Source organism: Arachis stenosperma, chromosome 3, assembly GCF_014773155.1.
Source record: "Arachis stenosperma cultivar V10309 chromosome 3, arast.V10309.gnm1.PFL2, whole genome shotgun sequence".
In the NCBI taxonomy this organism is placed as follows: domain Eukaryota; kingdom Viridiplantae; phylum Streptophyta; class Magnoliopsida; order Fabales; family Fabaceae; genus Arachis; species Arachis stenosperma.
This window is the reverse complement of record NC_080379.1, coordinates 53,413,750-53,431,336: the sequence shown is the minus strand read 5'-3', so window position 1 is coordinate 53,431,336 and position 17,587 is coordinate 53,413,750. Positions and strand designations below refer to the sequence as shown.

At 40.3% G+C, this 17,587-nt stretch overlaps 1 protein-coding gene across 1 annotated transcript; it reads right to left on the bottom strand.

The window, feature by feature from the left end:
- Positions 1 to 287: 287 nt before the first annotated feature.
- LOC130966120 (uncharacterized) lies at positions 288 to 698 on the bottom strand. The gene has a single exon (XM_057890889.1). It carries the CDS (start codon positions 696 to 698, stop codon positions 288 to 290), a length of 411 nt encoding a protein of 136 aa, XP_057746872.1.
- Positions 699 to 17,587: the final 16,889 nt, after the last annotated feature.

The window sequence follows — 17,587 nt, the reverse complement described above, 5'->3', positions numbered from 1 at the left end:
TAGGACACATGTCCAACTCCTCTACAACCATGGCAAAGTTCCAATCTACCTCGACACGGAGTTCTCGAATGATGGCTTTGACATCGCCCACCAGTCATTCCATTCTGAGGTTGCTTTCCGTTAAAGGCCTACCTAATCATTTATGCTCACCAAACCTTCTATTAAGATAACTTAGGGTTATCTAGAACAGATCATAATTTTTCATTCAACCATGTATTATGAGTGAATACCCGCCTTCAGCATTATCTAAAGTGGTAAAGAATTAAGTTATCAGTTTTCTTATTACCTCAGGTATGAAAATCGGACCTGGCAGTCTCCCGATCCTTCCGGTGTGGGCAATCTCTGACCCAATGTCCTAGCTTTCCGCAATTGTAACATAAACCCGAACCATAACGACACGGTCTATTTGGGTGATGACCTCCACATCTCTGACAGCTCAAAACATCTGAAGCAGCCACTATTTGTTTTTCCCTACCTTTTTCTTGGGAATTTTTATTCGTCGCAAGGTCATTTCGCCTTTGGGGAGAACGTTGTGGGTATCCTGTTCTCTTAAACTCTTGACCCCTTGTTGGGTACTCTTGATTGTGCTCCCTGCGGTGGGACTCCTGATGGTCATTCTTCGCCTCAACAGCCTTCCTCACACATTCTTCAGCAATACAGCTCTTGTTTACAAGTTCGGAGAAGACCCTAATCTCCATCGGTCCAACGGAGCTCAGGATTTCACTTCGAAGTCCCCCCTCATACTTAATACACTTCCATTCCTCGAAGTCTCCCGGGGTTCCTTGACACATACGAGAAAACCTGAATAACTCCTCAAATTTATCCGTATACTCAGATATGGACATTGTACCCTGCTTCAGTTGCAGTAATTCAAGTTCCTTGGCCGTTCTAGCAGAATTCGGGAAGTACTTCTTATAAAATTCCACTTGGAAGGCACCCCAGGTGATAGGATCATTCCCCTGCTGCAGGAGACGTCGAGCCCCTTGCCACCAATGCGATGCTTCCCCCGTGAGCAGATAGGTAGCAAATTCAACACACTGTCCTTCAGGCACCAACTGCGCTTGCAGTGCTCGCTCCATGGCCTGAAACCAGGTGTCAGCTTCAGTCGGATTAGTGGTTCCCTTGAACTTAGGTGGATTAACCTTTAAGAAAGTTGCCAGTGTCATCGGGCCCTGAGCTCCACTTCCACCTTTGCCATTATTGTTTATCTGTTGCCCAAGAGCCTCCGCAGTGGCCTGCATAGCAGCAGCCATATTCTCCAACGCCGCCATAAGGTTTACCGGGTTATTCGGGTTGATTTCCGGTTCCTGAGTACTAGTACGATCTCTCTCACGTCCCCGACCGGGTCCACGAGGCGCCATCTGGTTCCTATACACACCAAACAATCGATATCAAGTTGATCAGTCTCAATATCGGAAGTATAGTGCTTCAAAGTACCAAAGGTACACTCATGGACTTCATGCTAGATGTATCAGTTAGATACCCTAACTAGCACAGGCACAGACTCAGAGTATGCATTGGAGCATAAGCAGTTCCATCCCTCAGGCTCACGAGGACGAACTGCTCTGATACCATAATGTAACACCCTAATATTCAAATCCTTATGCTCGAGTCATAAGTCAATGATATTACGGTGGTACGACTCTCAGGTGGATTTTTAATATATAAATGTAGTTAATTTCGAAAGGAGTATTAATCGAGAAGCCTGAAAAGAGTAGAAATAAAATCGCGAAGACGTATCACTCACGTTTCGACAGCGAAAAGTTAAACTGTGAAGCCGAAAGCGATAAACGGATAAGGCATAAAGGAGATTAAGAGATAGATAACGGATAGATATATATAACATAAGTAATAGCCACTAGTCGCGACCCGCGAAGTTTAGGCCGGCTAGGGTACAGTTTGAAAGTAGTTGACAACAGTACATCCTAATCTCTCCCAAAGGAAACATAAGAGCCTCTATAGGCAAGTTCCAAAAGAGTTCAACACATAATATAATCCTTTCAAAACAAAGGTGGAGAGATTCTAAGCAAAACACAAAGTAGAGAAAATAAATATCTTTGCCGTCTCTCAGACGAACCGCAGCTCACTTCTGAGCACCTGAACCTGTATCTGAAAAACAAGAGATATATACGGAATGAGAACCCCGGGCCCATGGGTTCCCAGTACGGTAAAAGTGCCAAATAAATACAATGCACTGCAATAAAAACTCACTAAGCGTCCTAAACTCCTTTTCACCAAGTATCCAGCCTAGATTCTCACTAATCCATAAATAGGCATCTGTCATAAGGGGATACTAAATCTAGTTCATGTTACACATGTTTCCCAATTCGCTGATTCTTTCACGAATCAGACTCAGAATCATAAGCAAAACCATCATCAGTTGTTCTGCCTCAGCAACTCTATATCAATACATCATACCCTCGCCTGGAGCTAGTGAAATCACTTCACTGCGTCTACCCAGGGAGCTCAAATGATCTCATTCGAAAATCATCATTATTATGCAATCGCATTATCAATTCATCTCATCAAGAACAGCCCCCATCATCCACCAACACCATCATGAGGGATCTCTCAGTTGTACAAACACAAGCAATACAGACAAGTAATACACAAATAAGGTACAAGTAGAACAAGTAGCATGTAATCAGGTAACATAGCATATATGATATAGAAATCCAAAACAAATAGGCAAACCCAAACAATTCAAACATATGCAAATGATGAATGCCTGCCCTATGGCTGATGATATCATCTGTCGGTTATCAAGCTAACCCGACGTGTCCGGTAGCTAACCCGGGCACAGTCTCTCTGTTGCGTATTAATATCATTAGAGGGAATATGTACCCTGTCACCATTAGAGGGTATCTGCGCCCTGTCGCCATTAGAGGGTATCTGCGCCCTGTCGCCATTAGAGGGTATCGGTGCCCTGTCACCCTTACAACCAGAGAGAAAACACAAGCATGCTTACATTCAACATTTTTCACCATTACCCGGAGCAAGTGGGACGAGCCACAACCCTTGCTACTGCCCAGGTATCTTAAACATTAACCCGGAGCAAGTGGGACGAGCCACAACCCTTGCTACTGCCCAGGTATCTCAAACATATATTCATTCAATCTCAATTCATATTATCAATCCTCATTGTTATCAAATCTCAAACATTAACCTGGAGCAAGTGGGACGAACCACCACCCTTACTACTACCCAGGTATCACAAATACATTCATTCATTAATCATATATGCAATTATTCTCAGCCATAATCAATAATGGCTTTGCCGTGACCCGGCAATAACTCAGCCATCCGGCTCATGGTCTAATCAAGAACCAGCCATTTATCAATAAATATAGCCCTTCGGCTCATGGCATACACGGTACTCCCACCGTCATCCTCCATATCTCATATACTCATCGTTGATCATCATTGATCATAACTTTTCCCCTTGCTTCACTCGCAAGTTACCACATCCCCTAACTCTTTTCTCATTGATAGGCATATCATAATGATTTAATACATAAGGGGTGAGATCGGAGACTTAAAAGTATGAGATTTGGCTCTTAGAACTCAAAAATCAACTTTAGCATGAAAGCAGGGCCACGCGTACGCGCACTCCACGCGCACGCGCGGATGGCCTTAAAAACTCATCGACGCGCAAGCGTCATGCACGCTAACGCGTGGATTACAAACTTGCCAATCGACGCGCACGCGTCAACCACGCGTACGCGCGGGTGTTCTCGTGCCCCAGGCACAACACTGGCACAGTCCTGGCATAACTCTCTGGAAAATGGCTGGGCATTGGGTGCAGCACAATCGGCACGCCTGCGCACATCACGCGCACGCGTGGATGGCACTTTTCGGAAGAACGGCGCGTACGCGCCAAGTGCGCCCACGCGCAAGGGGTCATTCTGCTAAAAATTTTCTAAGTTAAAAACTGCAGAATTCACAGATTTAAACCCCAATCTTCCAACGGACATAACTTCCTCATTTTAAATCGTTTTTCACCCGTTCTTCGAACGGCATGGACATCCCGGATCCAATTTCATTTCTAAACAGATTTGGTACAAAACAGAGATCCGTAGTCCAAGTTATGTCCCATCAAAGTATGCCCAAACACCATATTTTCATACAAAACTACAATATGCCATTTTCAAAACAAGCCATTTTCAACTCTTTTCAAAATCAACCAAAACATGCCAATTTCAACCCTTTTCGAAACCAATCAAAATATACCCAAAATTAACATCAAGCCTCCTCAACTCATACATTAACACTTTACCACGAATCACAAAACCATCATATAACCATCTTTACCCATTTCAAGCAAATGGCTAAATTACAAACATAATAACATGTCATACATCCTTCCTCATCTCAATTTCCAACAATACTATTTCCAATCAACCATCATTATACATAATCAATATCATAATCACTATCACGTGGTTTCACCCACAAATCAACCTTAATCATCCCTCAAGCATATATCACAACATATATACCTCTCATGCATCACCATACCATCAAGACATCAATAATCATAATCACATATATGACCACATAATATTTCTCAACCCAAAACCAAACATACTTCATCTACATAATTTCACCCTTCAACTCCTCAAACCTCATTATTCAACAATCAACCCAATCATTCGCATATTCATTATATGAAATTCATCCAATCACTTGTGTCATCATACAATGCACACATCAACTTACCTCCCTTACCTCTTTCCGGCCTCCGGCCCAAAATTTACGGCCTCCGGCCCAATTTCACAATTTAAATGCATAAACCACAAATTAATACTCATTATCCAATACTTCAAATTTTCAATACACCAAGCATACAAGGCCACACAATTCTCAACCCAATCATCAATTCACATTACATACCAACTATGCATATTAGCATCAACCATTCACACAATCCAAACTTAATCCTAGGGCATCTAGCCTAGGAATTCTCATCACACACACGGTACTTAAATGAAACTTAAACCGTACCTCTTGTAGCCAAATCAATTGAGCCTCTTCTATGGAAGTCTCCACCACCCTTAGCTCCAAGCCTCACCAAAGGTCCACAAGCAATACCAACCTCCCAATTGTGCATCAAAATCACCAAATACACTAACATAACCAATATCACATACATACATCAACCTAGGGCTCATAAAGATGATAAATCACAAGGGTTTGAGCACTTCTTACCTCAGCCCATATGAATTAGGGATAGAACCCACTTAGAATCCATGTTGGAGTATCCCTAAACACCCAAAATCACAAGATTTCAACACTAACTTCCCAAAAACGTGTAACAGTGGGGAATTTCGAAAACTGGGCAGAGATGAATGGAATACTCACCACAAAACTTAGATAGAATTGTAGAGGATGAGAAGAGCGACGCGTGGCCGCAAACGGCTCGTCAATCGGAGCTCCGTAGCTCAAGTTATGGTGATTTGAAGATCAAAGAGAGTTAGGTTTTCTCTCTTCTCTTCTCTCTTCTTAATTCAGCGCCCCAACCCTTCTCTTTAGGGTAAAATGAGCTGAAATGCTCATAACTAATATTTATATATGTTGGGTCTTGGGCCCACTTAGGCCCAGTTCACTTATTTTTGTCCGTTGGTCCAATTTTGGGCTAAAACCTTTAAGATTAGCGCTCCAAATCGCACTTTAAATATTTCTACCTCCCCTAATCATAATTCCTCATTTCTTAATCTTATTTACTCATAATCAATTTTCTCAGCTGCAGTACCAGACAGGTCTCAGCCGGTACTGCCGATCAAAATTCCACTGCGCGCTTTTACGCAGAAAACTATGTCTTCCGACTCGGAAAAATTCACTGAATCCAAATATCATATTGAAATCATCAAATTCCAATTGCCAAATCTTCCAACCATATTCGCTCCTACTTAACTCATTATTTAATTAATTTCGGTTAGACCGGGTATTACACTGAGGTAGATATAGGAGTTGATAAGTTAAAGAAAAAACATGTGCCTGCGATGGTTTTGAGGCATTTTCCCTTGATTCCAAGGCTTAAGAAGCTGATCCTGTGTTCAAAAACAACTGAATCATTAAGGTGGCACGATGAACATCGTTCAAAGGATGGAAAGTTAAGACACCCAGCTGATGGCCAATCATAGAAAGACTTTGACAGGCTTCATCCCGATTATAGGTGGTTAGGAAGTTATATCTGATTTGTAGTGGATTTAGGTTGAACTTTTTGGTTGCTACTGATGCCTGGAATGAACGGTTTCAAATTGTAGAGTGCTGTTTTATCCTTGTTAATGGCTGATTTCATGCCTTGTTTTGATTGAGCAATAATGATGATGGCCTTATTATGCTAATTTTTATATTATTGTTGATTGCCATTTTTGCTTGCTGCCGTTAATTTCATATAAATTTATCCTGATTAGTGCTGATTTGATTTTAGTGAGTTCATATGAGTTGATTTTGCTATTTGTTTAAATTCAGAAACGTCCTATTTACTGCCAGAGGGCTGTTGAAATTTCTAAAAATTTGTGTGTTAATTGAATTCCAATTTGTGAATCGAATTTGGTAATTTGTTACTTTAGTTTTGTTTCGTGACCAAATTCAACTCAAAAGGTTACTTTAATTTGTTCTTTTTTTCAATTAAATATCTTATAAATTAAATCAACAAGAGGGATGGTATATAATTAGTATCTTTGTATAGAGACAACAGTGAAGAAAATACCTCCTTCTTTCCCTTTCTCCTCTTTTCTTCTTCTTCCATTTTTGCACTCCCCTGTCTTCGCAACCAGAACAAAAATGCCACTGTTCCCCTGTTTCTACGCTCATCCTCCACAGTGCGCCACCAGTAGCCGCCTCTGGGTCGACACTGCTCTGCCTCCATTCTCCCTCCTCTTGCCATTTTCTGTTTCTGTTCTTCTGCAGGTTCTCAATTTTTTTCCCCTGTTTACATTTTCTTAGTTTAATTAGTTTGTTCAGTTTTTGTTAAATTAGTTAGTTTTGTTATGCATGCTTAGTGGATTATAGGTGGTTAGGAAGTTATATATGATTTGTAGTGGATTTAGGTTAAACTTTTTGGTTGCTGCTGATGACTGGAATGAACGGTTTTAAATTGTAGAGTGTTGTTTTATCCTTGTTAATGGCTGATTTCATGCCTTGTTTTGATTGAGCAACGATGATGATGGCCTTATTATGCTAATTTTTATATTGCTGCTGATTGTCATTTTCACTTGCTGCCATTTAATTCATATAAATTGATCCTGATTAGTGCTGATTTGATTTTAGTTAGTTCATATGGGATGATTTTGCTGTTTGTTTAAATTCAGAAATGTCCTATTTACTGCCAAAATACTGCCAAAATTTCTAAAAATTTTTGTTAATTGAATTCCAATTTGTGAATTGAATTTAGTAATTTGTTACTTTAGTTTTGTTTCGTGACCAAATTCAACTCAATAGTTTACTTTAGTTTGTTCTTTTTTTCAATTAAATATCTTATAAATCAATAAGAGGGATGTTATATAATTAGTATCTTTGTATAGAGACAACAGTGAAGAAAACACGAGGACCTACACAATGCTTGAAGATTCATGCAAGACAGTTGGAAGATAGAAAAGAAATTACTCTAGATTGATGGTAAATTTTGGAACGAATTCCAAAACACCTAAAACTCACCGGCAAGTGTACCGGGTCGCATCAAGTAATAAAACTCACGGGAGTGAGGTCGATCCCACAGGGACTGAAGGATTGAGCAATTTTAGTTTAGTGGTTGATTTAGTCAAGCGAATCAAGTCTTGGTTGAGTGGTTTGTAATTTGTAGAAACTAAATTGCAGTATAATTAAAGGGGAAGGGTGAATTTGCAGGAAATTAAAGGGAACTGAAATTAAAGTGCTGAATCTTAAAGAACGAGAAATTAAATGGCAGAAACTTAGAACGCAAGAAATGTAAATTGCAGAATCTTAAAATGCAAGAAATGTAAATGGCTTGAATTATAAAGGGAATCGGGAAGTGGATTTGCAGAAATTAGACAAGGAAAAGTAAATTGCAATGAACAGAAAAGTAGAAGAGGAATTAAAATGAATCGGATCTCAACTGGAAATGTAAATGAACTTGGAGACGCATTCAACAGAGAAATTAAAATGAAAACTCCAGATCTCAGGACCCAAGAGACTAGATAAACAAGTCTAGATCTCAATGCCTTCCTAGATCAAAACCAAAATTCAATTTCAAGAGAATTTAAAATCAAACAGAAGAAGAACTTCAAATCTCAATTTCTCAAGAGTGCAGTAAATCAAAATAGAAAGATGGATCTCAAGGTGAGATTGAGACAGAATTTACTCAATTCTTCAACACCCAAGACTCAAGACAAGTGTAATTGAAATTGAAAACAAGAAAACTAAGAGGAAGAGAATTCAGTTTTTCTTCCCAGGAACTCTCAAACTCTCAAAGCAACAACTCCAATGTAAAGGTGAGCTCTCTACTGTAAGTATTAAAATTCTCCAAGGAAAGCTCTCCGAAAACTTAAATTCTAAGCTATTTATACACTCTCTTCAAATGATCTTCAAGCCTTGAATTGGGCCTTTGCTCTTGATGGAATTGGGTTGAAAAAGGCCTGTGTTGATTGCTCTTGGAGTTGGAGAGAAACACATTGTGAACCGGGCCATGAATCACAAAAGCTTGAGTCAAAGTTTGAGGCAAACTTTGGCTCAAGCTTTTCATATCAGCTAAAGCCCCCTTGCTGTCATCCACGTTTGAGCTAAAGTTTGAGGTCAAACTTTAAGCCAAACGTGGATCCCCTTGTGTGCGTTGTGGCGCCAATGTTTGCCAAGAAGCTTGAGGCAAACGTTGGCGCAAGCTTTTGTTCCTCCAGGGTGTTGGTGTGTGGCGCCAACGTTTGCCAAAAAGCTTGAGGCAAACATTGGCGCAAGCTTTTTCCTCCAGGGTGTTGGTGTGTGGTGATGGTGTTTTTGTGGAAAAACGAATTTCCAACACACAAATCCAACCGGCAAGTGTACCGGGTCGCATCAAGTAATAATAACTCACATGAGTGAGGTCGATCCCACAGGGATTGAAGGATTGAGCAATTTTAGTTTAGTGGGTGATTTAGTCAAGCGAATCAAGTTTTGGTTGAGTGTTTTGTGTTTAACAGAAATTAAATGACAGTAAATGTAAAGGGGGAAGGGAGAAGTGCAGTAAAATAAAGAACAGAAGAGTAAAAGTGCAGAAACTTAAAGAGCAAGAAAGTAAATGACTGAAACTTAAAGTGCAAGAAACTTAAATTGCAGTAACTTAAATGGCAAGAAAGATAAATTGCTAGAAGATAAAAGAGAATTAAAGAATGGGATTGCAAGATCTAAACAAAGAAGGAGTAAATTGCAGTAAATGGTTGAGAAGAAAGTAGATTAGCAACAATAAGCATTCAAACAGAATTGAAAGGAAATGTAGCAGAGGTTCACAGAAGAACCCAAAATGAGTTGTGATCTCAGGATCCCAAGGGCTTAGGTAGCAGAGCCTAAAACCCAATTTCCTTCCCAGATCTGAAGTTACTAAGCAATTGACAGAAAATGAAAGAAGAAGCAATAGACGAACAGAATTGAAAGTGAATTATGCAGAAAACAAATTTAAACAGAGCTAGAATGGGAATTGGGACAGAATTTCCCCTATTTCACACATCCACAACTCAGAAAACAGTAGAGTAGAATTGCCCAAGGGAATTGAGGAAGGAGATCAATCAATTCTCCCTTGATCCTCCGAAGTCTTGGCCAATTCTCTCAAGAACAATTCCAAGAGAGTCAAAGCTCCAAAGGAATGTGAAAGTGAAAATTCAAAAGCCAAGGTAAAAGTAAAAATTCAAAAGTGAGCATAAAAGTCCTAATTACATCAAACTAACTCCTATTTATACACTTTCTATTCTTGGATAATGGGATTTGGATGGGCTTTTGGATTGGTGAAGAAATGAATTCAAATGAATTTTTAATTTGAATTTTGGCCCAAAAACCACTCTCAGGAGGCTGCCCTGCCCTTGTGGAGGGCAGGGCAGAAAATTGATGCTTGGTGCTTGGAGTTGGTGCGGCCATGATGCGTCTTGGTGCTGCGTGGTGCGCGTTTGGCACGAGGTTGGTGCGCCAGAGGCTGCCCTGCCCGCGCCAAGGGCAGGGCGGGAAGGTTGGTGCGCCAGAACGTGAGGCATGCATGCGCTTGGTGCTGCCAGATGAGGAACGCGCGCGTGCGCGCGATGCACGTTGATGCGTGGGATGCTCCCTGCCCGCGCCAAGGGCAGGGCAGGAATGGTTTTGGTGCGCCAGGGGGCGTTTGTGCACGCAAATGGTGCTTCTTGATGCGCACACTCACGATTCTGCCCTGCCCGCGCCAAGGGCAGGGCAATGATCCTTCCTTCATGGCCCGTGTTCGAAACTGGGCGGAGGCATGCACGCTAATTATTTTCTTGGTTTCTTGGCACGCTAGTCACCCTTAGTCTTTGGCTTCCTCATGGTTCTTTGTTCGAACCTTGTGGCTTGCATTGTTGACATTTTTACCTTGATTTTCTTCCTCATGGAGCCCGATCCTGCTCTCCACAAGGGCAGGGCAGAGTTTGCTTCTCTTGGCTCCAAGGCACCATTTTGTGCTCTGCCCTTAGAGTGGGCAGGGCAGGGTTGCCTTTGCTTGCTTGGTCACTTAATGCTGCCCTCCTAGAGGGCAGTCTGCCCTTGTGGAGGGCAAGGTTGCTTCCTCCATTGTGATGCGGCACGCTTCTCTCCCCTTTGGCCACGCTTTCCTTTTCTTGTGTCACGCTTCTTAGGCCACGCTTTTCATTTTCTTTTCTTTTCTTCACCTATAATAAACCAAACAACCACTCAAAGTATCACTAATTTCAAGAGGCTTATAAATCAATTAAAATGCAATTAAAATTAGCTTAAACCTCATGATTTAACATTAATTTCATAGTGGTTGCTTGATTTAGAGAAGTTGTGCATTTTCACTCCAAATCACTAACTTAGGATGCAAGAAAGTGCATAAATGCTAACAAAACAAGTGAAATTAGCTTGAAAAATGGGTATATGATGACTTGTCATCACAACACCAAACTTAAACCTTGCTTGTCCCCAAGCAAGCATCAAAACTAAGAGTAAATGATATGAATAAGAAAAGAACACAAATCCTTATTATGCAGATAGCAGAACTTCAATTTATGGGGCATTTATGCAGACAATGATACTCACTTATTGTTACTGCTGCATAATACATATCTTTCTTCAAAGGCTTGCTAAACTTGCTGTTATAAGACTCACCTTTTACTCACTCCCTTGCTAACTCTTCTTGGCTTATAATGCTTTAACAAGCTTTTTATTCTTTAAGAGGTTTGGTGTTAAATGTTGCAGCTTAGCCTTTGGCTTCATTTTCTTTTATTTTGCTCAACATCTTTCCACCACAGACACTTAGCTCACTAATTCTTCCTAGGATCATTGATGCCCAGCATCTCTTTGGATCACTAAGTGCTTTGTATCTAAGTTGCTCTTTATTGTGGATTTTCAATTGGCCATCCCAAATCAGTTGATCTAAGTGACCGGGTTTCAAAATACCCCTTAGAATTTACTCATCCAAGCAGATCTCAGTACAAGAACACCACAGGCATTTGTCCTAAGGTTCAAACCATTGGTGTCCAACCTTTATTCTTTGTTTTTTTTTCTTGCCATTTTGGCTTTTTCCTTCCTTTTTCTTTCTGTTTTTGTTACCAAGGGTTGTTTCATTATTGATAGGAGTCTTTGTAACAGCAAGCTAACTTACAATTGAATGGGAATGATATTATGCAACATTTATTTCATGAGTTATGCATTTAATCAAACACATGTGCCACCACCAACTTCCATTCATACTCATGCAACATTGGATTTTTTTACTTTTCAATTCAAACCAAACTCTTTTATTTAAGCATATGGGAAACAAAGCAATATTTAAAGCTAAGTGATGGATACAAGCATTATGCAGACTTGGCATTTTCACAAACAATTTCACTTGCAACTGGATAACCACTTAAGCAAGACATACAAAGGTTCCCAAATTCAAAGCATCACACAACAGCATAGATTAAGTTCAGATACAACCTTTGAAGTTGCAGTTCTTTGATTTTTCCTTTTGTTGTGTCCTCTTTGAGTTAAGATGCATAATGTCTTCAATTATTGACTCTTGTCCTGCATAATCCTCAAAGTTGCTTGCTTCTCAAGCCTTTAAGTGCATGGTTAATATGCATACATTGAATGTGGCTCTTGGATTTATTTTGGTGTGGGAACACCAAACTTAATTGTTTTGCCACTGTCTCAGATGTGACAAGTTAACCATATTTGAAACCATGTGTTCTTGCTAAAGGTTAATGGAATAAAAGCTAGAAAACAATTCAACAGTTGAATAATGTGTTTGATTACTTGGAGCTAGAATCATGCAAGAGGTGAGAATGTATTAAGTGATCTTTTTGGTGGAACACCAAACTTAGAAGTTTTCATTCTCCCTCAAATTGTTTTGGTGTACAACACCAAACTTAGCTCCTTGCAATGCACAACAATTACTCAACATTTTTATTGAAAAGCTATGAAAAGAAACTACCTCAGGTTGGGTTGCCTCCCAACAAGCGCTCTTTTATTGTCACTAGCTTGACATCTTCATTTTTGCTTCAAGAGGGATACAGGTTCTGGACCTCCTTCTCTTTGTTCCATTGCCCTCCTAGGTACAACTTTGCTCTATGACCATTTGCTGTAAATTGATTCTTTGTTGCTTCATCTAGTAATTCGATGCTCCCATAAGGAAAAACCTTAGTCACCAAGTATGGACCAGTCCATTTAGACTTAAGCTTGCCAGGGAATATCTTGAGCCGTGAATTATACAAGAGTACTTGTTGTCCTGGTTTGAACTCTTTCTTCAAAATCTTCTTGTCATGCCATCTCTTAGCTTTCTCCTTGTATATCTTGGTATTTTCATAGGCTTCTAGCCTAAACTCATCTAGCTCATTCAGCTGCAACAATCTTTTCTCTCCTGCTGCTTCAGAATCCAAATTTAGAAGTTTAGTGGCCCAAAAGGCTTTGTGCTCAAGTTCTACAGGGAGATGACAAGCTTTGCCATATAACAGTTGAAATGGAGACTTCCCAATAGGAGTTTTAAAAGCTGTTCTATATGCCCAAAGTGCATCTTCCAACTTCCGAGCCCAATCCTTTCTTGTGCTACCAACTGTTTTCTCTAGGATCTTCTTTAGTTCCCTGTTTGCTAATTCTGCTTGACCATTGGTTTGGGGATGATATGGTGTGGCTACTTTGTGAATAACTCCATATTTGTGGAGGAGTTTCTCCATTTGTCTATTACAAAAATGGCCACCACCATCACTGATGAGACCCTTGGGTACTCCATATCTAGTAAAGATGTGCTTTTTCAAGAATTGAAGAACCACTTGTGCATCACAGGTAGTTGTGGCTATGGCTTCCACCCATTTTGAAACATACTCTACTGCTACCAAGATATACTTGAATGAATAAGAAGGGGGAAAGGGTCCCATGAAATCAATGCCCCATAGATCAAACAATTCTACTTCCAAGATGAAGTTCTGTGGCATCTCATTTCTTTTTGTTATTCCTCCTGCTCTTTGGCATTCGTTACATTGATGGACAAATTCCCTGGCATCTTTGAAGATGGTTGGCCAATAGAAACCACTTTGTAGAATCTTTGCTGCTGTTCTTTCTGGACCAAAGTGTCCTCCATAAGCTGAGCCATGACAATGCCATAATATGTCTTTTGTTTCACTTTCAGGAATACATCTCCTGATTATTCCATCAGAGCATCTTCTGAACAGATAGGGTTCATCCCACAAGAACTTCTTTGCTTCATTGATCAGTTTCCTCACTTGTTGTTTAGTGAATTCTTGCGGTATCTTTCTCCCCACCTTGTAGTTTGCTATATCAGCAAACCATGGTGTTTGTTGGATTTGCATGAGATGTTCATCTGGAAAGCTTTCATTCACAGGTAATGAAGCTTTTTGAATTGTCTCTGGTGGCAGCCTTGACAAATGATCAGCAACTAGATTTTCAGTGCCTTTTCTGTCCCTCACCTCAATGTCAAATTCCTGTAAGAGCAGAATCCATCTAATAAGCCTTGGTTTAGCATCCTGTTTTGACATCAAATACTTGAGAGCAGCATGATCAGTATAAACCACAATTTTAGATCCTATCAAGTATGATCTAAACTTATCAAATGCATAAACCACAGCTAACAATTCCTTCTCTATTGTGGTGTAATTTTTTTGGGCTTCATTTAATACTTTACTTGCATAATATATGACATGATGCAAGTTTCCCTTCTTCTGTCCAAGTACAGCACCAATTGCACTTTCACTCGCATCACACATGAGTTCAAATGGTAAGTTCCAATCAGGAGGTGTGATAATCGGTGCTGTTGTGAGTTTCTGTTTTAAAGTTTCAAAAGCATGCTGGCAATCTTTATCAAAAACAAAAGGTTGATCAATCATCAAAAGATTACTCAAAGGTTTGGCTATTTTAGAAAAATCTTTGATAAACCTTCTATAAAAACCTGCATGCCCCAAGAAACTTCTGACAGATTTCACATTAGTTGGTGGAGGGAGTTTTTCTATTATTTCCACTTTTGCCTTGTCAACCTCTATTCCTATTTTTGAAACTTTATGACCAAGAACAATCCCCTCAGGTACCATGAAATGGCACTTCTCCCAATTCAAAACCAAATTAGTTTCTTGGCACCGTTTCAAAACAAGAGTTAGATGGTTTAAGCAAGTCTTGAAATTATCACCAAAAACAGAGAAGTCATCCATGAAAACCTCTAAAAATTTTTCAACCATATCTGAGAAAATGGAAAGCATACACCTTTGAAAAGTGGCTGGGGCATTGCACAATCCGAATGGCATTCTTCTATAAGCAAAAACTCCAACAGGGCATGTGAATGAAGTCTTCTCTTGGTCTTTTGGATCCACCACTATCTGATTATACCCAGAATAGCCATCAAGGAAGCAATAGTAAGCATGGCCAGCCAACCTCTCAAGCATTTGATCAATGAAAGGAAGTGGGAAGTGATCTTTGCGTGTGGCATCATTCAATCTTCTATAGTCAATACACATCCTCCATCCTGTCACTGTTCTGGTGGGAATGAGTTCATTCTTCTCATTAGTAATGACTGTCATCCCTCCTTTCTTTGGTACCACTTGGACTGGGCTTATCCATGAGCTATCGGAAATGGGATATATGATTCCTGCATTCCATAGCTTCATCACTTCCTTTTGGACAACTTCCTTCATTGCAGGATTTAGTCTTCTTTGAGGTTGAATTACTGCTTTAGAATTATCTTCCAAAAGAATCTTGTGCATGCATACTGTGGGGCTGATGCCTTTCAAGTCGTCAATGGTCCACCCTAAGGCATCCTTGTGGGCTCTGAGAACATCAAGAAGCTCTCCTTCTTCTTTCTTTGTCAAGGATGAATTGATGATTACCGGGAAACTTTCTGAAGTCCCAAGAAATGCATATTTGAGATGAGAGGGTAATGGCTTCAGTTCTTGCTTTTGCACCTCTTCTTTCTTACTTGGTTCCACTTCTTTGTTTATGAAAGCCTCAGCCACATATTCCTCTATTGTTTCTTGATTGTCCTTTTCTTGCTCATGCTGATCACTGTCTAGCATTTCTTCCACCAAGCTCTCTATCATATCCACCCTCAAATGATTTTCCTGCTCTGGAGGGTGTTGCATTGACTTAAAAACATTGATGATCATCTGCTCATTGTGTACTCTGAAAATCATTTCTCCTTTTTCCACATCTATGATGGCTCTTGCAGTTGCTAGAAATGGTCTGCCCAAAATGATTGAATTGTTGCCTTCCTCATCAGTATCTAGGATTACAAAATCTGCAGGGAAGATAAACTTTCCAACCTTTACTAGCAAATTTTCCACAATTCCATTTGGTATCTTGATTGATCTGTCTGCCATAACTAGTGACATCATGGTGGGTTTGAGTTCTTCTATTGCCAACTTCTTCATCATGGACAAAGGCATTAAGTTGATACTAGCTCCTAGATCACAAAGAGCTTTATCCAAGAATAGTTTGCCTATAGTGCATGACACTACAAAACTCCCTGGATCCTTGAGTTTTGGTGGGGTTCCCTTTTGGAGCACGGCACTACATTCCTCATTAAGCATCACTGTTTCCTTCTCATTCCAATCCCTTTTCTTGTTGATGAGCTCCTTTAGAAACTTAGCATACAGGGGCATTTGCTCCAAAGCTTCTGCTAAGGGTATGTTGATCTCCAATTTCTTCAAAGTCTCAAGAAATTTGTGGAAGTGCAGGTCCTTTGTTTCCTTGTGGAATCTTTGTGGATAAGGTAGTGGTGGTGTTGAGCTCTTCACCACTTGATGCTGTTCTGGAATTGGTTCCTCCATGATTTTCTTTCCTTTCTTCAGATTCTGTGGCTTGTTGTCTTCTTCTGTGAGCTTTTCTGGAGCACTTTTGCTTATTGTATCTTTGTTGATGGCTTCATCATTCTTTGTTGACTCATTGTTATTCTTCATAAGCTTCTTTGTTGTTCCTTGGTTACCCTCTGTTAACACCCTTCCACTTCTCAGTTGCACCACCTTGCATTCTTCCTTTGGGTTGGGAATGGTATCACTAGGTAGTGAACTTGATGGTTTTTCAACAGAGATCTTCTTAGAGATTTGGCCAATTTGCCTCTCTAAGTTCTTCATGGTAGCTTCTTGATTCTTGGTGGTCAGTTCTTGGTTTTTCATCAGTTTTTCCATGAGCTGTTCTAGATGGGTGATTCTCTGTGAGTCTTGTGAGGTGGGTTGATTTTGGGGTGTTGATGGATGAGGATAGGTGTTTTGGTTAGTTGGGTGGTTATTGGGTGGGTATTGGTTAGAATTTGGGTAGTTGTTTTGTGGTTTTCTGTATGAATTTTGGTTAGTGGCTGGCTGGGGGTTATGGTTTGTGTTTTTCCAATTGTTTTGGCCTGTGTTTCTTTGCCATGGTTGTTGGTTTTGATTATGGTTGTCTCCCCATCTGAGGTTGGGATGATTCTTCCAAGATGGATTGTAGGTGTCACCATAGACTTCATTTGTTCCAGGATTTTGGTTGTGCATGTATTGAACTTGCTCTTGTTGTTGCTCCTCTTGAGTTTCTTCATTTTGCACCCAAGTGGTTGGAGGTTGGCTTGTGGTGCTCACTGCTGCCACTTGCAAGCCATCAATTCTCTTAGCCATTTGCTCAAATTGTTGTTGAATCTGTTGCTGCATCATCTTGTTTTGAGCTAAGATTGAATCAACTCCTTCCAACTCCATGACTCCTCTTCTCTGTGATGGTTGGCGTTGTCTTTGATGAGCAAAGAAATATTGATTGTTGGCCACCATATCAATGAGGTTTCGAGCTTCCTCTGTGGTTTTCATGAGTTGTAGAGAGCCTCCGGCAGAGTGATCAAGAGCCTCTTGAGCTTTAAGAGTGAGGCCTTCATAGAAGTTTTGTAGCTTGTCCCACTCAGTGAACATCTCTGGTGGACACTTCCTCAATAGAGCCTTGTATCTCTCCCATGCTTCATATAAGCTCTCGGCCTCCA

Bases quoted from the DNA above. Each gene is read 5' to 3' on its own strand.
- LOC130966120 (XM_057890889.1), bottom strand. From the start codon at position 698: ATGGAGATTAGGGTCTTCTCCGAACTTGTAAACAAGAGCTGTATTGCT.